This window comes from Oncorhynchus masou, chromosome 29 (genome assembly GCF_036934945.1).
Source record: "Oncorhynchus masou masou isolate Uvic2021 chromosome 29, UVic_Omas_1.1, whole genome shotgun sequence".
Lineage (NCBI taxonomy): Eukaryota > Metazoa > Chordata > Actinopteri > Salmoniformes > Salmonidae > Oncorhynchus > Oncorhynchus masou.
Genome location: NC_088240.1, coordinates 30,910,514 through 30,937,875, shown reverse-complemented (window position 1 = coordinate 30,937,875; position 27,362 = coordinate 30,910,514). Strand labels below are relative to the sequence as shown.

General features: G+C 44.7%; 1 protein-coding gene across 3 annotated transcripts; it reads left to right on the top strand.

The window, feature by feature from the left end:
- Positions 1-91: 91 nt before the first annotated feature.
- rif1 (replication timing regulatory factor 1) lies at positions 92-26,464 on the top strand. 3 transcript variants are annotated; one of them, XM_064944491.1, is made up of 34 exons: positions 92-272; positions 915-1,047; positions 1,253-1,331; positions 1,456-1,552; positions 3,654-3,879; positions 4,150-4,339; positions 4,535-4,627; positions 4,795-4,933; positions 6,509-6,660; positions 6,926-7,037; positions 7,332-7,505; positions 7,953-8,063; positions 9,581-9,643; positions 10,538-10,641; positions 10,930-11,016; positions 11,417-11,490; positions 11,622-11,802; positions 12,008-12,115; positions 13,504-13,653; positions 13,797-13,896; positions 13,997-14,301; positions 15,154-15,356; positions 15,550-15,643; positions 15,733-15,864; positions 16,108-16,250; positions 16,419-16,508; positions 16,597-16,657; positions 16,856-20,302; positions 23,215-23,346; positions 23,622-23,708; positions 23,992-24,107; positions 24,948-25,101; positions 25,296-25,416; positions 25,740-26,464. In XM_064944491.1, the coding sequence occupies exons 2-34, from the start codon at positions 935-937 to the stop codon at positions 25,988-25,990; spliced, it is 7,689 nt and encodes a 2,562-aa protein (XP_064800563.1). In that variant the 5' UTR covers positions 92-272; positions 915-934; the 3' UTR covers positions 25,991-26,464. The 3 variants fall into 3 exon arrangements, with proteins under 3 accessions (XP_064800563.1, XP_064800564.1, XP_064800562.1); XM_064944492.1 differs by having other exon boundaries at positions 912-1,047; positions 10,541-10,641; XM_064944490.1 differs by having other exon boundaries at positions 912-1,047.
- Positions 26,465-27,362: the final 898 nt, after the last annotated feature.

Sequence of the window (27,362 nt, the reverse complement as noted above, 5' to 3'; positions counted from 1 at the left end):
AGACTACGATCAAAGCTTTTCAATAAACAGAATATTTTGTGTTCTGCTCAGAGTGGGCGGTCCGTGCGTCGGGTCATAGGTGACTTTCAGACAGCGTTCTAGTTTCGCGCCAGCGTTTTCGCGGGGAGAGGAAACTACACTGGGAGAAAGAGAGAAATAAAATACGGAAACTATTTGCTGAAATAAGATAATATCGCGTATACTTGCAGTATATTATTGGCGTTGATGGTATCATTTTCTTTTATCGTTTGTGTTCTTTCAGGAATTGCAAGGTGAGGAAGTGCATTTGGCTGTGTTTTGTTTGTATTTTCGCGCGATCCGAGGGAGTAGCTTGCCAGAAATAAAATACTCGTGAGCAATTGCAAGTTAGATAGTTAGCTACCTGTATTAGTTTTGACAGTATTGCCATTCAACATTATTTAGTAAGTTGAGAATGTGCGTATATTTGGTATTATATATATATTTTTTGTAGACGGCTCGTTAGCAAACCAGTTAGCTAATGTTGTGGCTACCTAGCTAACCAGCTCACTTCAGATAGTTTTGAGCTATTTTTTAAATATATTTTTTAAAATAAGTTAGTATTAAGCTTATAGGTGTCCAGTCCTGTATGTTGAACAGCTACCAATGCCCTCTACTTAGAAGGGTAGCTAGCTAAGAGGATTGAAGAGTAAGTACAGTTCAGGGATGTTTTGATTCTGGCAGTGATGCCCAGCCTGACCCCTCGTACTCACATGGAAGGATACACGCTTACACGTTCAACTTGTCGCAACTGTGTCAAACAACATGCACATATCCAAATCAAAAATATGAATCCAAAACTCTACTCTGGTTATCTAGCAACCTAAACAAAAACACCTGTTGAGGCAGAGATGGAATATTGTCACAGTGTCTCTCTCAACATCCTCTCCCAGCAGGGTTTGAGTGAGGAACCAGGATGATGGCGATGGTGCCTCCTACCAGCTCAGGTCTCCTTCCTCTGCTGGAATCTCTGGAGGATAGCACAGCTGGACAACCGGAGCAGACCGAAGCCTACCTCACTATTGCCAAGTAGGTGCTATAGTTGGACATGCGTAGCCTGTAAGGTGACGTTGTTATCCCTAGATGCTGATCTAAGGTCATGTCAGGTGTATATTCTTCTCTCTAATGAGCTATGGTAGGGGGTAGATCTGTGTCTTGTGTAACTCTATATAAGATGCCTAATGTTCTATTGTAAATGTACACTGTAATTCCTGGGTCTGACTTGTCTTTTCAGTCGTCTCAGTGGAGATGATGGAACGCAATTCCTCCCTGCAGTAGTAAAGCACTTTCCACGTTTGGGTAAAACTTTCCAGGTGAGTGCTTGTTTTATGTGAAGAATATTTATAAAGCAGTAGATTTACATTTTTTTAAACTTTAATTAACACAGGGATACTTTCATAAATGTCCACTAGTAAAGCTATTGTCATGTTGTTTTAGACCCATATCTCCAGTCAGAATGCAGAGCTGAGCCAAGCTGCCCTGCAGGCCCTGGGGTTCTGTGTGTTTCATGTCCACGTTGTCTCTGCTATCTCAGGTACTGAACAAGTAGAGCACTTCGTAGGTTTACATGGGACAAGTGTAACTGGCATGGATAAGCCTAGTCCTAGACTAAGAAGCACTAATCCAGATTTACATTGAAACTACTTTATACTCCAACGGTAGACTTAATTTAGACCCCAATAGAATTCTAGAATGCAGCTGTAGATTACTGAGAATTTTCTCTTTTTCTCACACATTTCAAGCAGATATGGCTCAAAAACAAAGAGCTTGTAATTGTCGTTTGTTGACTTAGTTTTAAGGAGTACAACCTCTTTGATATGACCCCACATTCATGTCAATAGGAATAACACTAATTTTGTTTCCCTTTGTGTAATAACACTCACTATAAAAAGAATAACACACAACTAAAACCCTGGAGTAATTAAAATACTCACTCAAAATGTACTAAGTATAATATATTGTAAATATTATTTACATGTATGAACAATTATCCATAATGTGACCAGAGTACAATATTTAGAAAGTATTTCAAAACCCACACAAAGTAGGCTATTTGATCGGCAACGATTCTTACTTCTGTAACAATGTAAAAATACAAACAATTATTCAGACTATTTCAAAATGTATATAACCTCTCTCAATAAGATTTAGTACAGACCAGGCCTGACACGAAAGGTAGAAATAGTAACTTGGGTGACGACAATTCAGTGAATGCAAGTATTAGATAGACAGACAGACCGATAAAGAGAGAAGCTACAAAACAACTGTTCAGGGACCATATAAAAAAAGTACACAATTTCCCTAATAAGATTTGTAGGTTAAATTCATATCACACTCACTTGAGTGTTTGGATTTAGCCTTCAACATGCCATAAAACGTATTGAAGCACGGCCCCATCCTACAAAGTGGCAGGTGTATAAAGTTGAGCACACAGCCATGCAATCTCCATTGACAAACGTTGGAAGTAGAATGGCCTTACTGAAGAGCTCAGTGACTTTCAACGTGGCACCATCATAGGATGCCACCTTTCCAACAAGCCAGTTTGTAAAATTTCTGCCCTGCTAGAGCTGCCCCGATCAAGTGACTGCATCGTCAGTGAGGCATAATGTTGCCTCCAATTCTTGTTTTCTTGCCTGACAGCCTAACTAAAGAGTTTGCCAGTGTTAGTTGATTAGTGACAGAGCTGGGACAGTTTCCAACTGAAATGTATCGGTAGAAACGGGACAAAACACGCAACTTGTTACTTGGCTATTTAAACAAATATCACCACAACTCTATCATATGAGCTCCATTGCGTGGGCGTCAACCATAACACGACAGCTACGCTGTCAAATAATAGGAAAACAAGGCAATGTATAGCCTACAAATATCTTTACCTAGCAAACAGGACAAACCATGACTTAATCCCAACAGATAAACACAAACTACTCTAATCTCAATTTCGGTGGCTTGCTAGCTGCTTGTCTGTATGGCTGACTAGTGAAAGTGACAGCTGAGCTTGGTGCTTCGAAAGCTCAGCATTAATTTATCGCCACAGTACTTTTCTTGCCTGACAAGCAGCATGGGCTCTTTCCATATGAATTACATTGGTAGGATCAAGACAAAACAACCAATTAGTTAGCGGAGTATATATAGCCTAACACTGCAACTATTCTCGCGAGACAGAGAGCAATCATTTGATCTCCTGCTTCACTGCTGATGTGCTCACCTGGCTGTACCAAACATGTGATCATGACAGGATTTGCTAATAAGAGAGCAGCATCAAACATCAACAACACCAAGCATATATCTGCTGTTGACTTGTTTCACTCACCTCGACATCATCACTTTCAAAGTGCGAAGATGTGTCTGAATCCGTATCGCCAAACGACACAGAATACAGCATCTTCCACTGTGAAAAGTCGTGGCCGCTCTGTCATTTTGAGTAATTAAGTGATGTTATTTATTTTAAAAGTCAAATGACAGCATGCCCTGTTTCTGGTTGATGGTGTCAGTCACGGGTTGTTCGCAAGTACATTTTCCCGATAATGACAGATACTTTTCTTTATCTGTATTCTGGAAACAAGCCTGTAATCTATGATAAGGATGAAGATAATGTGATTTGTAATCCTCTCTTTCTCTCCCTTTCCCCACAGCTAATTTTGCAGAGGAGATATTGTCAGCACTTTCCTCTCTGGTGGTGAAGTCCACAGACAAGAACACATGCACACGAGCATTATGGGTAATTTCCAAACAGAACTTCCCTACAGAGGTGGTGGCCAAGAAGGTTCCAGAGATCCTGAGGGCCCTGGAGTGTGTGCGGACGAGAGAAGACATCCAGTCTGTAGTTATGGAGCACGAGTCTCTGAATGTTGTCATAAGGTATACAAACCCACCCACTCATGTACTCCTACCTTGTAATCAATAGCTTTGGTTGGGTGTATGACCCTCATTTATGAAAGCACCATTTAATGGTTCCGCGTGATAACGCTGACATTAAGCAGATGGATGTTGCAGTACTTTATCTGGCTCAACATTCTGTCTCTGTTTTGGCTTGTGTTCATAGCTCTCTGGGCTGGAGGAGACTGTCCTGACTTTATTTCAGTGATCATCAGCACTTTCTCTGTCATGACACACTCTCTCTGTGGTCAGTTTGTTGGAGCAGGCCTCGGCCCAGATGGGTGAGTATGCAGTACAGTGGGCCAAGCTGGTCATCCCCCTGGTGGTCCACTCTGCCTCTAAGGTGCGCCTGCGGGCAGCAGCAGCCCTGGAGATGGGCCTGCCTCTACTTCTGGAGAAACAGAAGGAGGTGGCTGCCATCGTAGAACCTCTCATGTCCTCAGTGAGTCTTTACTCTGTCATTGTGTCTTGGTCAGGTTACTGTCAAATCACTTTGTGACAACTGCTGATGTAAAAACTGCGCTAGAAATGTGTTTGATTGAAATGGAAGGTTTGGAAATGCAGCACATCAAACGCAGCATGTTTCATGGAGGTTTCTTCACATTCCGACATCATCATTTATCTCGTTTCACTCCAGAAACTCATCCCAGAGCTCCAGAAACTGTTCTCCACGAAGAACGAGACCAACGTGCTGAAACTCTGGCCGTTGTTTGTCAGGCTCCTGGGGAAGGTAAGGCTCGGTCATTCTTTATGGTTTGAAACCTACACCATTTACTACTTATTTGCTACTTATCTACTACGTAATGGTTAGGGAGGGAATTGGGCAGTGCATGTAATGATCTGCTTGGTTCTTCAGAAGTTGTATTGAAACACTGTGAATTGTGTTCCATCCCACAGCTGCTCCATAGAGGTGGTCCCTTCATCAACTCCCTGCTTGGCCTGGAGGAACTGGGCTTCCGTAGCTCCTCCCCAAACATCAAGAAGATCGCCTTCATCGCTTGGAAGAGCCTTATTGACAATTTTGCGCTCAACCCAGGTGTGTACAAGAAAACAGCATGCTTTGACTTAATCCAGTTGAATTGAGTGGCTGCTTTTTAGTCTTTACTTTCATCAGCTGTTTTACTTTAAAATGTATTTTAATCGAGGTTTCTATGACGTAGTTTATAAGATACTCTAGTAAACATCCACTGAGTCCTCACACATTATTTTCTATGTCGATCATGTGCTAAGAGACTTGATTCTCACTGTTGAGTTCTTTCCTAAAATACTACTCCTCAAATGGAAAACTATGAGGACCACTCAATAACAGTTGAACATGTTACTTTATGTATTCGTGGTTTAGGGAAGTTCTATACCAGGGTCTCCAACCTTTCATAGCATGAGAGCTACTTTTAAATTGTGAAACATGTCGTGAGCTACTTGTACATTTTTTCCCCCAGCTTTCAAATAGGCCCTCTGTATTTTCCAGAATTCCTTTTTCTGTTACATTTTTCTGTTTTGGGATTTTTTTTCTGAACAGTAATATTTGATGTGAGTCTATGTTAGTGGTAAAATTGCATCAAAGACCATTTGTGTTTATTATGATATTTTGGTCTCTACCCCTTTAATTGTGCATTTTGCGAGCTAGGATTGTACTGGTTTAGCCATGTTTTTTGATGCTGCATATTTCATGACAGAGATTGCGAAACAAAAGCCCAGGTAAGCCTACTCTGCAGTTAACTTTTAACTGAAAGTTTGGGGGGAGGGAGTCTATCAACCCAGAAGAAAGTTATCATGACAGCTAACTGGTTACACAAAGTGAATGATTGACAAATGCGCAAACATAGAAGGAAATCCTGCTTTAAATGAATTGGCAGATAATGTGACATTTTTATTATAATTTTTTTTTTTTTGGCCAATTGTGGCTAGCTAGGGGTGTAGATCCCTGTTCTATATGGACTGTAACTGTCTGCATGTCTCTGTACTGTAGAGATCCTGTTCTATACGGACTGTAACTGTCTGCCTGTCTCCTCTGTACTGTAGAGATCCTGTTCTATACAGACTGTAACTGTCTCTTCTGTACTGTAGAGATCCTGTTCTATACAGACTGTAACTGTCTGCCTGTCTCCTCTGTACTGTAGAGATCCTGTTCTATACAGACTGTAACTGTCTGCCTGTCTCCTCTACTGTAGAGATCCTGTTCTATACAGACTGTAACTGTCTCTTCTGTACTGTAGAGATCCTGTTCTATACAGACTGTAACTGTCTGCCTGTCTCCTCTGTACTGTAGAGATCCTGTTCTATACAGACTGTAACTGTCTGCCTGTCTCCTCTACTGTAGAGATCCTGTTCTATACAGACTGTAACTGTCTCCTCTGTACTGTAGAGATCCTGTTCTATACAGACTGTCTCCTCTGTACTGTAGAGATCCTGTTCTATACAGACTGTAACTGTCTCCTCTGTACTGTAGAGATCCTGTTCTATACAGACTGTCTCCTCTGTACTGTAGAGATCCTGTTCTATACAGACTGTAACTGTCTCCTCTGTACTGTAGAGATCCTGTTCTATACAGACTGTCTCCTCTGTACTGTAGAGACCCTGTTCTATACAGACTGTCTCCTCTGTACTGTAGAGATCCTGTGCAGTGCCAAGCGTCTAAAGTTGCTGCTGCAGCCCCTCAGCTCCATCCAGGTGAGGACTGAGGCCCTGCTGCTCACCAAGCTGGAGGTCTGGTGGTACCTGGTGGTCAAACTGGGAGCCAACCTGCCCGCACATTTTGAACAGGTACTGCTCGTGTTTCTCCTACTGTTTCATGTACATGTTTATACTGCACATTTTGAACAGGTATAACAAGCATTTCATCTTTATACTAGAATAACACTACCTGATAATGTGTTAGGACTCTGAGCAGGATTTGTTACTGGGGAATTGAGATTCAATTGAGAACCTGAATCTACTCATGTATTGTCTTATCTGACGTTATCATTGCCCTTTGTTTTTAAACACACTTAATGTGTTACTGTTGTTGACTAGTAGTCTGTGTTGTCAGGTTGGTGTTCCTCTCCTCCAGTGCACCCTGGGCCCGGACTCGGCCCTGCCAGCCACTCCTTCCAGGAGCTCCAGCCAGTGCAGTGCTGTGGGGACCACTACTCCTAAATCTGGTATAGTCTCCATCTGACTGCCCTCACCTACCTTCTATTGATAAGTACTGGGAAATATCGTCTGCTGCTCGTTAGCTGTTTTGCTTTCAATTTGCATGCGTGACTTGCCGTTATGTACTTGCATTTACCTAGTAGCGTATAGAACAGCATTACTTAATATTCTCGTGTCGGATATACCTGAAATGTGCCACCAGGAACTGTGGAAACATTGGATGTAAAAAAAAAAAAATGTAACAATGTTTTACTCTGAGATTCATACATCATTGATGAATCACTCTTCCCCCGCCCCACCAGGTTCCCCAGCGTTCTCTGGCACTATGGTGCCCCGTCTGAACCTAAACACCAGTGTGGTGGTGGCCCAAGCCTACCCCTCCATCCAGCTGCTGGGACTAGAGATGTTGTTGCACTACTTCCTGGGGTCAGAAGTCACAACCGCCGCAGCCAAGAACAAGCTGACGCTCAGCCTGGGTGAGGGAGGGGGCGGGTTGCTACCATAGAAATACAATGGTTGCTACCATAGAAATACAATGGTTGCTACCATAGAAATACAATGGTTGCTACCATAGAAATACAATGGTTGCTACCATAGAAATGCAATGGTTGCTACCATAGAAATGCAATGGTTGCTACCATAGAAATGCAATGGTTGCTACCATAGAAATGCAATGGTTGCTACCATAGAAATACAATGGTTGCTACCACAATTTGATTTGCTGCTCTGTGGCGCTGTTTGAATATGATTTGCCCTTTGAACCTGTGGAGGTGTAGAACTAGTTTAATAAATGTTTGTGTTACCGTGGGATGACACACACATTATCCATGTGCAATCCCTGTAAAGGAAACTGTCAGATAAAAAAGAATTGTTGGAACCTGTTTGCCTGTTTCTAACTTGACTGACCCTCTTTGTTTTCTCAGAACCTATTTCTCACCCCTTCCTGTCCAGCCCCTTCTCCTTCACCAAGCACGCCCCTCTGCTGATCACTGCTGTGCACGACAGCTTCATCTGCATCGGCAAAGACGCCCCAGGTACCTAACTGCCCTCAAGTAACTCACTGTAATTGACAATGAACGCCATTTTGGCTCCTTTAGAGTAGGGATGTGGTTTAAAAAAGTAATAGTTAATTTGTGCCACATTTTAGCGATACTTGTGATTTTCTTTTTGTTAGGTGGTATTGGTGTAAAAAAATAAAAATAATTGTGAGCCATGTTTTCAGCACTTTTTGCAATGACTCATCAAGACTAATTTTGAAGTGGATTTAATAAAGGACAAAAATAACAGATTGTAACTTTCACCTGGATTAACCTGGTCAGTCTGTCATGGAAAGAGCAGGTGTTCTTAATGTTTTGTTTACTCTGTGTATGATGAGCAATATGTTTGGAACCGCAAATTGCAATAAAATCGCTGTTTCGAATCTCAATACATTTAGGATCCTGAGAATCTACAATACATTTAGGATCCTGAGAATTACAATACATTTAGGATCCTGAGAATTACAATACATTTAGGATCCTGAGAATTACAATACATTTAGGATCCTGAGAATCTCAATACATTTAGGATCCTGAGAATCACAATACATTTAGGATCCTGAGAATCACAATACATTTAGGATCCTGAGAATCTCAATACATTTAGGATCCTGAGAATCTCAATACATTTAGGATCCTGAGAATCTCAATACATTTAGGATCCTGAGAGTCTCAGTACATGTAGGATCCTGAGAATCTCAATACATTTAGGATCCTGAGAATCTCAATACATTTAGGATCCTGAGAATCTCAATACATTTAGGATCCTGAGAGTCTCAGTACATTTAGGATCCTGAGAGTCTCAGTACATATCGTATCGGTACCTAATTATAGCGATAATATTGTATGGTGAGCTCCTTGGCAATTCCAGCCCTACGGTAGAGCCATTGTATGTAGTCTCAAGACTGTTTCAGAGTCAGCCTCAGTGTATAGCTGTTTCTTCCTCTGCCAGTCACGTAGCCAGGGAGGGGATATAAATAATCTATGGCCCTGTTAGGCTTATATTTTCCTAACTTCCTTCCACTTTGCATGCTATTCAGCTAGCCTTCTTCCAAGAACAGATGCCGCAGGCTCCAAACATTCCCTAGTACAAGCTGCAGCATGCGGCAAGCCAGGCCTGTAACGTGTGTGTGTGTGAGAGGCTGCGTTTACACAGCCTCATATTTGTATCACTAATTGGTCTTTTGATCAATCAGACCGGCTCTGAGTAATATTTGATATCATTGGTCAAAAGACCAATTAGTGGAATAAATATCAGAATTGGGCAGCCTGTATAAACGCACCCAGAGAGAAGTACTCTCTCCATTAAGGGGATAGGATAGCTCTGGCTTGACTTGCCGTCGTGGAAGGGCTCCCTGACATCGACTAGTAATTGGAAACAGCCTCAGAGTCATTTCTTGGGGGTGGAGGAGTTGGAAGGAATGATTGTATGTGTAGAAGTGCATGTGTGGGGGGGTTAAATGACTGTGCCACTTCATGTGGGGTGACTCGCCTTTTCTCTCTATCCCCTGCAGATGCCATGCTTTCCCTTATATGGAAGAACCTCGTCAGTTTCGTAAGCACAACGATTGATGCTGGTGAGTGCCAGGGTCCAACCACATCAGATTGGAGTTAGAGGAACCCCTCTATCATGATTTAGGCCTGCAGTCTATCCAGGAAGCTCTGTAATCTCACTCACTGATGAGCTAGTTTCAGCCTTGGCTAGCTCCTCTATAGCCATGTTACCCAAACGTCTCCTCGTTACCCCCAACCGTTCCACTTACTTTATGTATTGCAGTACTGGCACAGCTGAGTCAACTAATGAAGGGCATGGTGATCAGTTGACCAGTAGGGTCATTTATAAGTGTGCTATTACTGGAATACATCAAGTAAGTGGAATGACTGGAGTGGTTTGGGAAACATTGCTCCGTTGGAATGATAGACCATCATGCTGGAAGAGTAATGCCATAGTTTAACCTCACTCCGTCTTCATTTAGTTGGCTACTATTGGGAAATGTTCTGTTCTGTGGCCGCTGCTCTGTTGGACTGACCCTTTCAGCCATGGGGTCAGCCCTGCGGCCCCACACAGAGTACCAGAGCTGGGCCTGAGTCCTCTTTGTCAGGGGGGAGAGCAGAGACCCCAGCCTCCCCCAACCCAGGCCCTACCCCACTGTCATCAGTTTAAGTCTGAGCGGACGTCAGACTTTCGGGTCTGAAACCGCTGTGACGAGGAATGAAATCTGAGGGGCAAGAACCCAGTGATGACCTTCCAAAGAAATTACGTAAATGAATCTCAAGTCTTTCCTTGATAACTTTTGTCCTTTCTCCTTGCCTCTTTCTCAAAAAGTAAATTCAAGGTCCCTCTCCTTGGACCTTCTCCAATGTGTTTTGAGAAGGTGGTGAGGAGAGAGGAAAGACCAATGGAGTACCACCCCTAGTATGTTGTCTTTGTTTCTCTCATCCTGTCCCTTGCACCTGTGTTACTGTGGCAGCAGGCAATAAGAAGGAAAGGCAAGGCTCTGAGGTGCTGACCTTGCTGCTACAGGCTCTACAGAGCATCATCTCCTCAGAGGCCCTCCCTGCAAACAGGGCTCTGGTAAGACCTGCCTCCACCACTGTACTACCTACTCTTATTCTACTACACCTCCAACCAGGACTGGTCTTCTGGTAGCCCATGTTAGTGGAAACTAAAAGCTGAAGTCTTACTAACTTCTGTTAAGAAGTCTGTGTTTTGGTCCAGGAGTTTTTCATACAAGTGTCAGTAGATCACCTTGTATGTAGATGTTCTGGATATCGCTCAATGCCCTGAAGCGCCACACTTAGCTTGTAAAAAGGTCTGCTGTATGCTTTCAGTAGATGGTTTTCTTACTGACTCTCTCAACAGAGTTTGCTGGAATTGACAGTGAAGGGTATCCCTCAGAGAGTACTGGGATCTGCCTCTTACCAAGTGGGCAAAATGGATGTACTGAATGTGAGTTTCAGCCTCTTCTCTTTCTGTTCAGCTGTATGCAGGGTGTATCTGATTATGTTCTTGACACAGATCTAGGATCATTGGGAAAGGCACCATGTAAGCAACAGTTTCCATACGTAATAAACTGAAATGCAGTAGGTCTATCCAGCGGCTTCCTGCTAGCTCGGACTCCTTTCTTTGTAGCACACAATCTTAAATCTGAACAATAGAAGGTTCCCTGAGACATAGCTATAGACTCCTATGACACTGTACTGATGACTACCCTGTGACCTGCTCTACAAAGATGTCTTCTCTAGATCAGTGTAAATGAACATCCTGCAGTGTCTTTCATATGGGAGCCAGATGTGTTCTGAATTCTGTGTGTGGTGTGGTTACATTGTCTCGTCTGTCTCTGCCCCAGGGAACCCCAGCTCTGTTCTTGATTCTCCTGTTCTACAACCACAGTCTGGTGGCAGGCTTCGTAGAGGATGAGAGGTGGGTTTCCCCCTGTCTTACCATAAGTAAATGTAGCAGCCATGTCTTTTTCTGGTCTTATTTGAGTTGTATCTCTCTGCCTGTCGTCGTCTCCCCCCCCCACACACACACACACACACACACACACACAGGTTCTTCCTGTGTTTGGAGACACTGGTGAGCTGTGGTCTGTCCGGCCCCACGTCCCCCCTGGCGTTTGGGGAGGCGGTCCTGGCGGCGGTTGGGCGCAGCGCGGGGACTCTGGAGAACAAAGAACAGCTTTGGAGGATGTGGAGCCTGGTGGTCAACCCGCTGACTGACACCATCACACAGGTTAGAAAGGAGCAAACTGTATAACTGACATCTGTACATGTCATATAAATGCTCTATAACTGCATGCGATGCTTGTTGTTTAGATGCAAGAACAATTTCGCCAAGGGGTCACCTTAAACAAACTGATTTATATTTCACCTACGTGTTGCATAGATGGAGATAGAGATGGAGATTGGTTTAATAAGATTCTCCTCCCTCGTCACAGACCAATGAGGTGAACCAAGGGGATGCTCTGGAGCACAACTTCAGTGCTGTGCTCACTGCCCTGATGTTCCCCATCATACACCTGCTACCTGGCAAGGTTCTGCCACAGGTGAGTCTCTGAGATGGCATACTGTATCCAGACCTGCCAGCCTGCACGCATTTTGCGTACCATGTGAGGTCAATGTACGCTTGTGTGGAAAACAACCCTTAAATACACAACAATAGGCTTCTAGTTGGCACATTGTGGTTTTTGACTCAACCGTCTGAAGTTGTCGGTGTTGGCCACGCACATAACCACTTATTTCTTAGTTGGTTCCTTCGCTAAGGCGTCATTACGACAAAGATAGTTAGCTGCAGTGTTTAGTCAACTAAGCGAGAACACATTCTAGCCCGCACACGCTTTGATATTTGCAACAGTAGTATGAGCAAGCGCATGGACAAGCAGAAACGATAATGTGGGCCTATGTTAATGAATCAGTTCTTGATCAGTCCTCTTAATATAGCTGTAGGCCTATGTCAACAGTAGGCTGCGGATGTGATAGTCAGTTCACCAATGACAAGGCATGTTGAAAGAATGGTATCCTAGTTGTCAGACCTAACTAGATGGATGAGGTCGGGGATGGAGAACTGAAACAAGCTCATACAGGCCTAGTTCAGGTGTTTCATATTCCAGATAGCCAACAGTAAGCTAGACTACGACAACATTCAGAAGAAGCCAGTGAACATTTTCACCAGACTATCCAGATAGACACCTGTTAGAATAATCATTACCTCTACATTTAACCTAGAAAACTGAAAGTGTCATTGAGACCTGAATTTAATTTAGCATCAAACAAAACATCTAAGTTGGGTACATTTGTTTGATATGTAAAACTTTCAGGAAATGGCCGTTTAAAAAAAAAAAATGCAAAATGCTCCAACTTCCTGAGGGGGGAAGTTGACTGACCCCCACCAACCCACCCACCCAACCAACCAACCTTAATCTTACATCAGCACCATGTTGTCAGGAAATCCTAGGGAGAGCCCTGATGTGTACATTGTAAACATATTTCTAGTTGGCTGCCATAGAACAACCAAGTACCCATAAGTCTATAGACTACTATTCATACTGAAGCAGTCTGCCAACACCATTGTTGGGCAAAAAATCTGTGCATTTGCCTATGATTTGAGCAGTGTGGGTGTCGCACGTGCGCAGTTGGGGGGGCGGCGCTGTGCTGAAGTGGTAAAAATTGGTTGGCAGGTCTGCTTATCTTTTAAAAGATCATGCTATAGGATTCTCAAATAAACCACAGTTGACTCTATTGAGGGCTTAGCTCATTTCAAGTGAAGTAGCATACTGTCAGTGTGATCTGAGTGGATCAGTTTGAGAAAGTCGAGGAGGCGCAGATTCACTAATCTCATAATGAGGGCTGGAATGCAGGGTAGTTTGAAGATATGTGATTCTGCGTTGTCCCACTGCAACGTGCTCAATCTGAAACATGCTTTCTGCCTCTGTAGATGACTCAGAAGTCCATGCTGGGTACATGGTGCAGGCTGTATAAGGTGTTTGCCCGCTGCTCTGCCCTGGTGGCCACGGCCGAGGAGAACGTCTGCTGTGAGGAGCTGTGTGTCAAGATGGCTGCCATATTGGACAGAAAGGCTCTGAAGGTAAGCAAGAGGGGACCGCTGCACTACCCAACACCCAATGGTTATCTAATTTACCGGAGTTGGGGAAGCCTTTTGATGAATACTGTGGTCCAGTAGTTTGTTCAGATTCATTGAGCGTTCCATGCCCATTTGTTTATCCTCAGGTTCCAGCAACGTTGCATGCGGTTGCTAACATCCTCCTGGCCATCGCTGAGAGTGCAGACTTCTCTCCCTACACACCACAGTTCCAGCAGAAGATGAAATGTAAGATGCTTTTAGCACTGTTTTAACCCGATTTTTAAAAACGTGTTTTTATCACAAATGCAAGGTGTGTTTTAACTTACCCTCCCCTCGTCCCTTCCAGCTCCCCACACCCATCTAACCTGGGTGCGTAAGAAAAGCAAGGCGCTGGGGAACCTGTATACCTTCCAGACCCTGCTGGTTCAATCCCTTGAGACCTTCAATGCACTGGAGGCCCCTGAGACGGCCCCTAATGGTACAGGCCTAGCCCTGGTCTCCATCCTCTCTATCTTGTTCTCTAATCTGTCTCTGGGTACAGCCATCCAGGAGGCCCTGGCCTCTCTCTCACATCCCCTCGTAGCCCTCTATGAACAGGCTGGGAGGACTCCAAATGAGCAGCGCAAATGTACCTCAAGTCTTGGAGCAAAGGTGTGTTGAAATGTTTTCCATTTTGTTTCTTTATCTGTACTGAAATGGATGTCTATATAAACTACTGCATTAATGTTATATATTGAACAGAAATATAAATGCAACAATTTCAACGATTTTACTGAATTAATGTTCATACACGGAAACCGGTCAATTGAAATGCATTCATTAGGCCCTAATCAATGGATATCACATGACTGGGCAGGAGCGCAGCCATGGGTGTGGGCCTCTGAGCGTATAGGCCCACACACTTGGGAGCCAGGCCAATCAGAATTAGATTTTCCCCACAAAAGGGATTTATTACAGACAGAAATACTCCTCACTTTCATCACTTGTCCGGGTGGCTGGTCTCAGACAATCCCGCAGGTGAAGAAGCCGGATGTAGAGTTTCTGGGCTGGCATGGTTGCACAAGGTCTTTGTTTTTGAGGCCGGTTGGACGTACTGGCAAGTTCTCTAAAACCGCATTGGTAGAGAAATTAACATTAAATTCTCTGGCTACATTTCTGGTGGACCTTGCTGCAGTCAACAAGCCTGTTGCAAGCTCCCTCAAAACTGACCAAACTTGTTGATATGCCACACCTGTCAGGTGGATGGATTATCTTGGCAAAGGAGAAATGCTCACGAGCAGGGATGTTAACAGATTTGAGATAAATATTCTTGCTGTGTATTTAGCATTTCTGGGATTTTTTAAAGTTCAGCTCATGAACCATGGGACCAACACTTTACATGTTGCGTTTATATTTTTGTTCAGTTTCTAAGTAATTGATTCTTTCTTTGCGTGCTTCTACCTCTTTAACCGATCATCTGTGTCTGGGTGCTAGTCTCACTATAAGTGTGTTCTTTCCCTGCAGCTGGAGAAGCTCCTGAGTGATGTCTTGGGGTGCCTGCAGATCCATTCAGCCCTGGCCTATGATGATGAGCTGCTCTCCCTGCTGTCCCCCTTGCTCTGTGTCCTGTTCCTCCATCGGCGCAAGCAGGTCCGCTCCTTAGCTACACAGTTTTGGAATGCAACCTTCGCCAACACTCTGGTCCTCGTCTATCCAGAGGAACTCAAGTAAGAATCTGTTTGGACGTTAAGATGAGCCATATTATATTTATGGGTTGATTTCCTGGACCAATAGCATATTCAGTGGAGAATCTCCAATAAAACTGTTTTAAAGTCCTGCAATGTATTTAATCTGTCCTGAAAACTGGCCCTAAACTGACCCTAAAAGGTTTTCATGTTTGCAAATGTTTGTTTTTTTCAGGCCGGTGTTGAGCCAGGTGAAGCAGAACACTCCTATCATTCTACCTGGATTTCAGTCTGTTGAAGTTCCAGATGAACTCAGTGGACAGTACTCGGTGAGTGTTTTCCCTGTTGAATAAGTCAAATCGGAGCAGGTTTCATATGAATAGTGTAATAATGGCTGGATTATGTTTTGTGGATGCAGAGTGAGAGCTCTCAGCTGGTGACCAAACTGAGTGGAGTACAGGTCACTTCTGGGGTGAAGAGGGACTCTCTACTGCCCAGGGCTGAGGAGATAAAGGACAGGAACTCCAAGACCTCTACCAAGCCCGTCTCTGTACGTGCTGCTTTTACCCAGTCATTTCCCCTGTATGAATTCCATTTCAATTCCCCACATTGAGGAAAAATGGAATTGACTCAATTGAAATGGAATTCTTTATTCTCTGAACCCCATGACCAAATCTTGTGCTCGGCAGCTTTTATATTCTTACAAAGGCCATCAAAACACAGTAAGTTGTCTCTATTGCCACCATTTGCCATCAGCATCATATAGAGCTGACTTTTATTCTCTCCCTATCAGACAAAACTTGACTTTGGTTCTCACAAGCTGCCTCGTAGAGAGGAACTGGAGGAGCAGGCCTCGATAGACTTTGTGTTCATCCCCCCTGAGACCAAGGAGAGAGTTCTCACTGAGCACCAGAAAGAGGTCAAGAGAACCAAAAGGTCAGTTTCGGGCAAATCAACTTTGTTAATTTACTCCATCTTTATTTAACCAGGAAGTCTCTTTACGTCGTCTCTTTTTTTATTTTTGCCTTTAGACAAATCAATAAAGTTTAGAAATGCTTACATTTTCTCACTGTATAATGCTTTTGTATGGGTTTTATTCTAAAGGGTTGACATCCCTGCCATGTACAACAACCTGGATGCTTCCCTTGATACCACAGTCTTCACCCAGTACACACAGAGTCAGGAAGAATCACTGTAAGTAGTTGGCTGCTGCCGTTACACTGTATACCACTAATCTATCAACGTTGGGAGACAATGGTTAAAATGTGAATATCTTTTTCAGGGACAAATTACCAGCAGATGAGCAAGCCGAAGATGCCGCTAAAGATGAGGGTAAAGCAGAGGTAAAGAGAATCTAACAACAAAGTTAATTGTTACATTTGCCCCGGAGTTCTGAATTATGAATTTTATATTTTTTTGCCCTGATGAACTGTTTTCATTTAAAATAAAACATAGAAGCCATCAAAGCTAACAGCCTTTTCCTCAAACGCAAAAGAAAGTGAAAATACAAATCAAATGTCTCTGCATTCTTTTCTCCACAGGGTAACGTGGAACGGGATGAAGCTTCTGAGGTTTTGGCAAACGACACCCAGGAATATATCAGTCCAACCAATGAGATGGCAGAACCGGCAATGGAAGAGGAGCCTCCTGAGGAAGTACTTCCTGAGTCTGCAGACGTTTCCATGGAGGATGCCAACAAAGATGTTCCATTGGAGGACTACGATGTTGCCATAGAGTCTAGAGAAGAGGGCACCAGCCCAATTGTTTCTGGCGGCTCTGATATCATCTCGGGGACACCTAAGAAACACAACAGTCGTCGCCAGTCCTTCATCACTCTGGAGAAGTATGCTGAGGGGAAGCCTGCTAGTCCTGCCAGCGTGGTGAAGTTTACAGGCCCCCTCACCAGGACCTTGAACAGCCAGGAGCAGGAGCCTGCCTCTCAGAAACCATCGGCAGAGATCGAGGCTGACACAGACCGACAGGACTCCCAGGAGACTGAACAAGTAAGACACAAAAGCTCCAGGAATGAGTCTTTCCTAAAGGAGGGAGAGGAACACGAATCTTCAGAAAACAAAAAGGAATCTGAAGTTGAGATAATCGCTGAGAAACAGTCAAGTGAAACCACAGAGGACAATGTCATCCCAGACACCCAGACTCAGGTGGAAGTACTGAAGGAAATTCCAGTTCCTGCAGTTGAAGAAATAATGGGAAACAACAGTCAGGAAGAGGAGGAATCTAAAGGTCTTTTGGAAGATTCTACCAGCTCCCAGTCCACTCTGAGCCAAGGTGAACCAAGGCGGTCCGGACGGCGGAGGAGTAGGCCGCTGAGACCAGGAGAGGACACAGAGGAACGAGATGATCTAGACAAACAGAGGAAGAAGTCTCAACCTGGAGAGGATGTGAGTCAAACTGATTCACCAAAGACTACTCCCTCTCTTGCCAGTCCAACTGATAGTCAGTCACAAGGTAGAGCCAGTAGGAGAAGTAAGCTGGCTGTTGAGGATGGTGGAAAAGACAAGCTGAGAAAGAGAAGTCACAAGGAGTTGAGTCAATCAAATTCACAGCTTGCCACACCTTCACCTGCTGGTGATAGCAACAGCCTATCACAGGGTTGGAGGAGCAACAAATTGGTCAGGGAATCAAAAGAGCTGGTAAAAGACAAACGGAAGAGGAGAGGTGTTGCAAAGGAAGAGCTCAGTCAAAGTGACTCCCTAACGGTCACTGCCTCTGATAATGATAGCCAATCACAGAGTAGACGTAGTCAGAGGAGTAAGCTGGCTGTGGAAGTAAAGGATGATGGCAATCGGAAACGAAAAGGTGGTAGGGCTCAGAAGGAGAAGCCAAGTCAAACAGATTCACATGTAGCCACACCATCTCAACTAGAGAGTCAGTCCCAGAGTAGAACAAGCAGGAGCAAGGCCGTCAGGGATTCGGAGGAGTTTGATCTCCCAGACAAGGGTGAAAAGCAGGATCCTACTGAGGAGGAGCAAAGCCAACGTGATTCTCAGATGGCCACACTATCTCCTGCTGCTCAAACAGGAGATGAACAATCACAGGGTATATCAAGCGGGAGGAGTAAATTGGTCACACAGTCTGAAGAACAGGGTAAAGACAAACAGAGAAGAGTTGGCAAGGAAAACACAGTCAGTCAAATTGACTCAAAGATCACCACACCTTCAGCCACTCCAAAAGATAGCCAGTCACAGGGTAGAGCAAGCAGGAAAAGCAAGGTGCCCCTTGAAGTGGCTGAGTTGGAGGACAAAACAAGTCCAAATGTGGCCACTGATTCAGCAGCAGCACCCGAGATGAGCCAGACTGATTCTCAGGTCACGCCTTCCGCCACCAGACAAACAGACAGCCAGCCGAGGCCCAGAGGCAGATCCAGTAAGAGAAGCAAGTTAGAGGAACAGTTGAAGGCCAGCAGCAGCCCTATGCCAACCCCTACCATAGAGACTCATAGCTCCCAGTTGGCAGACCAGGCTGGAACACAGGAATCCCCCCAAGGAAGCAGAAGGACTACGAGACGGAGAGCTTCTCAGGGCTTACTGTCCTCCAACGTGGAGGAGTCAGACACTTCAGAGACCCGGGAGGATGCCCAGAAACCCAAGAAGAGAGGCAGGAATCCCAAATCCACCGAAGCTCTTCAAAGCCCACTTGCTACTGTTGGATCAGGAGAGCCAGGGGCTTACCTAGAGATCCCAATGGATCTTTCTGAATCTTCTCTAAAGTCTGAATCTGTAATGTCAGACTTGCAAAACCCATTGAGTGAGGCCTTAGAAGTTAAGATTCCTCAGGATGTGGATGAAACCATTAAAAGTATAAACTCCCTTAAACCTGTTATGGATGTTCTGAAACTTCCTCTGATAACAAAGAACAATATGGGGCAAAGGGAGGATAACACTGAGATGGTAGATATAGAGGGTGAGTGTGAGAATACCAAGCTGCCTTCTCAATTGATCGACTTTTCATTCAAATCTGATCTAGAACAACTTAAGAGTCAGCATTTTTGCATATCCCCACGGAAGAACCTCAAAACAGTCTCTTCTCAGGAGGGTGTCCATAGTGACTTTGAGTGTGAAGGGCCAACACAGCTCCAAAATAAGCTCCTCACTGACTCTGAGCAGGCCAACTCTCCAGTGCCTTCCGCTGATGGAAATTCATTCTCAGGATATGAAAGTGTATTACTTGAACCAAACAAACTATGCACCCCTCCCATCTCCAATGGTCTCCCCACAGATACTTCACCCAGCGAAGCTGCAGAGGAGAAACTGAGCCTGAGTCTTCAGGTTGCTGAGTCTTCAGGGGAGAAGCTTGTAGATGTGCCGAAGCCTGTGACTGTGTCCAGTGAGGAGGTGACAGAGGAGCAGATGGGAGAAGACAAGGAGAACCGACATCCAGAGTCTACTAACAATGTTCTAGAGGAGGACCAACCAGAAGGGGATGTTTTCATGTCTATTGTGCATACCCAACCAGAGGGTTTCAATGCCTTAGAAGAGGAGCAACAGGTGGAGCAGTACACATGTATTAAAGAAGGCCAGCCAGAATCTGACAACACCTCTACTAGGACCAGAGAAAATGACACAGAGCCTCAGGCAAATGACGTTCAAGATATCACTCCTCTCCATGAGAGGGCAAAAATGGATACGGTTCCAAGTCTTGAGTGTGAAGAAGAGGACGGTGAAGAAACTCAGCTAGACAATAATGACCTAGCTCTACATCCTCTAGACTCTGTTGCCCCTCTGACCTTCGACACTTGCGAAGCACCAGTGCCTCTACATCATCCAAGTACTTCTAAAGACGTGTTGTGCCAAGATTCGCCTCCCAAGCAGAAGGGTTTGGAGGCTATGATGGGGTTGGAGGTGGGCCAGAGCCCCAGCAGTGGCAGGATCAGGGGAATGTGGACCCCCTCAGCCTCCCCCTCCACCTCTATACTGAAGAAGGGACAGAAAAGAGCAATAGAAGAGGAGAGTTCTTCACCTTTCACTAAGGTAACATGATCCGGTGTACTTAATCTATGAAGATTTACACAAATCATACTATGGTTACAATGCGTTCTTTATGATACATTTACAGTCCATTCAGAAAGTATTCAGACCCCTTGACTTTTTCCACATTTTGTTACGTTACATCCTTATTCTATAATGGATCAAATAGTTTTTTCCCCTCATCAATCAACACACAATACCCCACAAAGCAAAAAGAGGTTTTTAGACATTTTTGCAAACGTGTTACTTAAACAAAAATGGAAATATCACATTTCCGTAAGTATTCGGACACTACTCTGTACTTTGTTGAAGCACCTTTGGCAGCGATTACAGCCTCGAGTCTTCTTGGGTATGACGCTACAAGCTTGGCACACCTCTATTTGGGGAGTTTCTCCTATTTTTCTCTGCAGATCCTCTTGAGCTCTGTCAGGTTGGATGGGGAGCATTGTTGCACAGCTATTTTCAGGTCTCTACAGAGAGGTTAGATTGGGTCCGGGCTCTGGCTGGGCCTCTCAAGAATATTCAGGGACTTGTCCCGATGCCACTCCTGCGTTGTCTTGGCTGTGTGCTTACGGTCGTTGTCCTGTTGGAAGATGAACCTTTGCCTCAGTCTGAGTGCTCTGGAGCAGGTTTTCATCAAGGATCTCTCTGTAATTTGCTCCATTCATCTTTCCCTCGATCCTGACTAGTCTCCCTAGCCCTGCTGCTGAAAAACATGGTGGGGATGGTGCCAGGTTTCCTCCAGACGTGATGCTTGGCATTCAGGCCAAATAATTCAATCTTGGTTTCATCAGACAAGAGAATATTGTTTCTCTTGGTCTGTGAGTCTTTAGGTGCCTGTTGGCCTACTCCAAGCGGGCTGTCGTGCCTGTTGGCCTACTCCAAGCGGGCTGCCGTGCCTTTTGGCCTACTCCAAGCGGGCTGTCGTGTCGGCCTGCGGGCTGTCGTGTCTTTGGCCTACTCCAAGCGGGCTGTCGTGTCTTTTGGCCTGCGGGCTGTCGTGGTTGGCCTACTCCAAGCGGGCTGTTGTGCCTTTTGGCCTACTCCAAGCGGGCTGTTTGCCTTTTGGCCTACTCCAAGCGGGCTGTTTTGCCTTTTGGCCTACTCCAAGCGGGCTGTTGTGCCTTTTGGCCTACTCCAAGCGGGCTGTTGTGCCTTTTGGCCTACTCCAAGCGGGCTGTTGTGCCTTTGGCCTACTCCAAGCGGGCTGTTGTGCCTTTTGGCCTACTCCAAGCGGGCTGTTTTGCCTTTTGGCCTACTCCAAGCGGGCTGTTGTGCCTTTGGCCTACTCCAAGCGGGCTGTTTTGCCTTTGGCCTACTCAAGCGGGCTGTTGTGCCTTTGGCCTACTCCAAGCGGGCTGTTGTGCCTGTTGGCCTACTCCAACTCCAAGCGGGCTGTTGTGCCTTTTGGCCTACTCCAAGCGGGCTGTTGTGCCTTTTGGCCTACTCCAAGCGGGCTGTTTTGCCTTTTGGCCTACTCCAAGCGGGCTGTCGTGCCTGTTGGCCTACTCCAAGCGGGCTGTCGTGCCTGTTGGCCTACTCCAAGCGGGCTGTCTTGCCTGTTGGCCTACTCCAAGCGGGCTGTCGTGCCTGTTGGCCTACTCCAAGCGGGCTGTCGTGTCTTTTGGCCTACTCCAAGCGGGCTGTCGTGCCTGTTGGCCTACTCCAAGCGGGCTGTTTTGCCTTTTGGCCTACTCCAAGTGGGCTGTTGTGCCTTTTGGCCTACTCCAAGTGGGCTGTCGTGCCTGTTGGCCTACTCCAAGCGGGCTGTCGTGCCTGTTGGCCTACTCCAAGCGGGCTGTCGTGCCTTTTGGCCAACTCCAAGCGGGCTGTCGTGTCTTTTGGCCAACTCCAAGCGGGCTGTCGTGTCTTTTGGCCTACTCCAAGCGGGCTGTCGTGTCTTTTGGCCTACTCCAAGCGGGCTGTCGTGCCTGTTGGCCTACTCCAAGCGGGCTGTTGTGCCTTTTGGCCTACTCCAAGCGGGCTGTCATGTGCCTTTTACTAAGGAATGGCTTCCGTCTGGCCGCTCTACCATAAAGGCCTGATTGGTGGAGTGCTGCAGAGATGGTTGTCTTTCTGGAAGATTCTCCCAGAGTGACCATTGGGTTCTTGGTCACCTCCTTGACCAAGGCCCTTCTCCCCCAATTGCTCAGTTTGCCCGGGCGACCAGCTCTAGGAGCGTCTCGGTGGTTTCAAACTTATTTCATTTAAATTAAGAATGATGGAGGCCACTGTGTTCTTGGGGACCTTCAATGCTGCGGAAATTTTTAGTACCCTTCCCAGATCTGGGGCGGCAGGTAGCCTTGGAGTTCAAGCGTTGGACTAGTAATCGAAAGGTTGCAAGATCGGATCCCCGAGCTGACAAGGTAAATAATCTGTCGTTCTGCCCCTGAACAAGGCAGTTAACCCACTGTTCCTAGGCCGTCATTGAAAATAAGAATTTGTTCTTAACTGACTTGCCTAGTTAAATAAAAATAAATAAGCAGGTGGATTCCAATCATGTTGTAGAAATATTTCAAGGATGATCAATGGAAACAGGATGCACCTGAGGTCAATTTTCGAGTCTCATAGCAAAGGGGCTGAATACTTATATGTAAATAAGTATTTATTTTTAATACATTTGCAAACATTTCTAAACTTGTTTTGTCATTATGGGGTATTGTGTGTTCATTTGAGGATTTAAAAAATATATATATTTAAGACATTTTAAGAGTAAGGCTTTAACCGAACACAGTGGGAAAACTAAAGGGGTCGGTCTACTTTCCGAAGACACTGTATGCATTTATTAGAATTATCTGCATTTCACTAAATCATTTTGAATTGAAAATTACATTCGGTTGAAGAGAAACCTTGATGTATCTAGAATGGCATTAGCAAGTTCTGAAAACAGTGTTAAATGAATCTATATTTTGCAGTCTCGACGAGTATCATTTGCCGACCCAATCCAACACCAGGAGCTGGCAGATGACATTGACCGTCGCAGCCCTATCATCCGATCCAGCTCCCCGAGAGCCAAAACTGCCAGCAGTAGCATCACTCAGCCTAAGGTATATGATCCACTAGTGATGTTTATTAAATGTAATTTGATATACTTTGCACAAAATCCTTATAGGTTTGATTTAGGGTCAAGTATGTGCCACTTGGACTTTCGTGTAAATCATTCATCGTCATCAATGGGAGACCGTGTGTAGAATGTTAGTTAATCATGCGGATATCAAGTGAGGATACCACTCTATAAGTGGCCACAGATTAACCGAACTTTGCCTTTACTTTTTATGTCTTACATTTTGACTCTTAGCCTGACCTCTGCTCTATATTGCAGTATATCACAACACCAACAAAGGGCCTAATGATCCTTAGTCCACGCAATCTCCGCAGCCCGGGGTACAAGAGCTCCAAGAAATGCCTGGTATGTTTCCCCAGCTAGACAGGTAGTACCCAAGTTATTTTCAGACACCATCATAAATGCAACACGGTTTACCTTTTTTAAAATCCAAATTCAATCCTTTTTAACCAAATGTATCCGATTATAGAAACCTTATTATCAAGAACAAGGACATTCATTTTACTACATACAGAAATGCATGATATCTCAAAGTGCATGATTGTTGTGCATCATATTTTTGAAGAACAAGTGAGTGCATGAGTCCAATTCCTTTGATCAGTGGCTGACTTGATGAATGTTGTTTCAGATCTCAGAGATGAGCCAGGAGCCGAGGCCCATCCCTAAGGACTGTGTGTACCCGGCCCTGGTCAGCTGTTCTACGCCTGTGGAGGCGGTACTGCCTCAAATTACCTCCAACATGTGGTGAGGACATAAATCCCTATATGATGGAAACATTTTCTGGCTGGCTAAGTCTGACATACTAGCTAGGTTTCCATCCAATTGACAACAGATTTTCATGTGAATATTCTAAAATCTGCATAAAAACAATATGTGCATTTTCCCACCAGATGTGTCCATCAAATTGATTTGTGGATAAAATGCAGTGTGTTGATGACGTAGTGTACATAAATTACTTTTGCGATTTAATGTACCCAGAAAGAAAAAAAGGCCTACATGATGAGATGATTATGGACAAGAGAGCGAGATTCTTTTTAGTTGTCAAACGGCAGCCAAGTATCAATCATCATGTCACCAGAATAAGACCCTCAATTATTTAGGTTTATTTAACAGGGACAATGCAAATAAATCTTCATTTCCGGCAACCTTTTAATGCATAAACTAAATGTTGAATAAGAAATGTCAAGACGGGCCTGATGGAAACAGAAAATTGTCTTCCAAATGTTGACAAAACATTATGCTAGACAACATGGGATCTTTGTGTGTTGGTAAAATTAATTAAGCGAGAAATGATGGCGGAAACGCCTTTATGCGCAAATATTGATGTAAAACCATCATATTGAAGTAAAGGAGATATGTTGTCTGGTCCTCCTACTACAACTCAGGAAAGCATGCTGTTTGTTAGGCTACAGATGAAATATGTTATGATGAACTTCACAGGGTGGTGAAAGTGCAGTGATGAGCTTGATGCTCCTTTCAATAATAAGTGTTGCTGACATCCAAAACTTCATAGTGGACAGTTTGAGATCTTTCTCCCCCCCCCCCCATGGACATTTGTATTTATTTTTCTCTCTCTTCCTATAGGCCTCGTGGTTTTGGTCATCTTGTGCGTGCCCGTAATATCAAAACGGTTGGAGACCTCAGTGCTCTCACACCCAGCGAAATCAAGAACCTTCCCATTCGCTCCCCAAAGATCTCTAATGTGAAGACAGCACTTAAAACATACCACGAACAGCAGGTAATGCCTAAAACTTTCAAAACAGTAACTTTCCACCACCTTCTAAAAATGCAACTGAAAATGAAATCTCTTCTGTTCACCTTATCTTACCAGGTAAATAATTGTCCTACATAGATTGACTGCAGATAAAACCCACCTGAACTGATGCCATCTGTTTGGGCTGTATCTGATTGTTTGCCTTGTCCTTGCTTCAGCGGAAGGGCCGTAGTGATGAGTTGAAGAGTTTTGAAGAGATGGAGAACATGACAGAGCTGGAGGAGCCAACCCTTCCTCAGAACCAGGAAGAGGAGGACAAGACTCCTGGAGAGGCCCTCGGTGAGTTCCTACCAAATACACTCCACTTTAGAAAAATGTCCTAATGATAATGTTTTTTTTTGTTGTGCGATTTGAATTGAATATGTTACTTTAACAATCAATCACATGTCTCGCCCTTTTAAAAGCAACAGTTGTCACAGTGCTGTACTGTAACCCAGCCTAGGCCACAGTTTAATTACTTTTTAATTCATTTTAAGGTCACAATACCTCAAAACATCTTTTTTTCTATAAACCTTCAATCTAGTTTAAGCGATCTGTAGTATTACTAATACCGCTCGTCTTCAGTATGTCATACATGGTCTTCTCTCTGATCCCTGCTGTAGCCACAGAGATGTTGGATGAGCCAGTGTCCATGAAGCAGGGTCCAGAGGAGAGGCCTGCCCACCAGAGGCCTGAGGGGGATCTTCTGTTGGAGGTGGAGTCCCTGGGAGCTCGTCTAGCTGGGGAGGAACTGAGCCGCTGCTCCCCTGACCAGCTTGTTCAGCTCCATGATCAGCTGGGAGGGATGATGAAGAATGTAGTGGTGCAGCTGCAGAGCAGACTACTTTCTCAGAACAAGGACAGCGGACCCTGATCCAAACGGTCTACGGGGTTTGGATTGCATTTCTTGGGAATGCCCGATGTGACGTCAATTGAGGGTGCCTATTGACATTTGTGGAGGGCGGAACGTTGTTGTTTGAATTTTTAGAGATCTTATAGAGCTTTTTTTTATATATGGGTGGCCAGGCCCCTCAGCCCCCATGGACTTCGAACCTGAACACTCCAATCGCTGTTTTTCCTATTACACTCTTAACAATTAATCAGGACTGTGCTACATGTTTTTAACTCCTGTTGTCTTTGGCCTTTGTCCATGTCCTCTGATAGGTGAGGGAGGTATTTTTATAAATGCTCACTACTTTACTTTTCTTTTTAGCCTGAAAGGTTGGGAGATGATGATGATTAACTGTTGCTATGGTACGAGTGAAAGGGAAGCACGGTCTCTGATTGGCTGTTCCAAGACTTTGCCATGAATTTACTTTTTAGCAATAAATACTGGCTAGGAAGGTGGCACTTTTTACATTTTGCATTCTTAATTAAAGGATGAGAACTTATAACGGTGTATCACCAAGTGTTATTTTGGATGTATAGGGGGATGGAAAGTGAATGTTCCATAAGCTCATGCCACAGCAAGCTTTTATTTAACTAGGCATGTCACTTAAGCATATTGATATTTACAATGACGGTCGACACTGGGCCAATTGTGCACCGCCCTATGGGACTCCCAATCACGGCCGGATCTGATACAGCTGCCTGTTGCCAGTGGTGCTAGCGAATTGGAACCTCATCTATAGTGCAACTGGATGGTACGCTGTCAAAGAGTGCGATAAAGTGTGTTGACGAGGCTCGAACCTGGGGCCATTCTGTCATGTTATGGACAGTTTATCCTGAGTTGTACTCGGAGGACGCTTTACTGCAAAGCTAGCACACTGATGTCGGTTTCACTGCAAAGCTAGCACACTGATGTCGGTTTCACTGCAAAGCTAGCACACTGATGTCGGTTTCACTGCAAAGCTAGCACACTGATGTCGGTTTCACTGCTAAGCTAGCACACTGATGTCGGTTTCACTGCTAAGCTAGCACACTGATGTCGGTTTCACTGCTAAGCTAGCACACTGATGTCGGTTTCACTGCTAAGCTAGCACACTGATGTCGGTTTCACTGCTAAGCTAGCACACTGATGTCGGTTTCACTGCTAAGCTAGCACACTGATGTCGGTTTCACTGCTAAGCTAGCACACTGATGTCGGTTTCACTGCTAAGCTAGCACACTGATGTCGGTTTCACTGCTAAGCTAGCACACTGATGTCGGTTTCACTGCTAAGCAAGCACACTGATGTCGGTTTCACTGCTAAGCAAGCAAACTGATGTCGGTTTCACTGCTAAGCTAGCACACTGATGTCGGTTTCA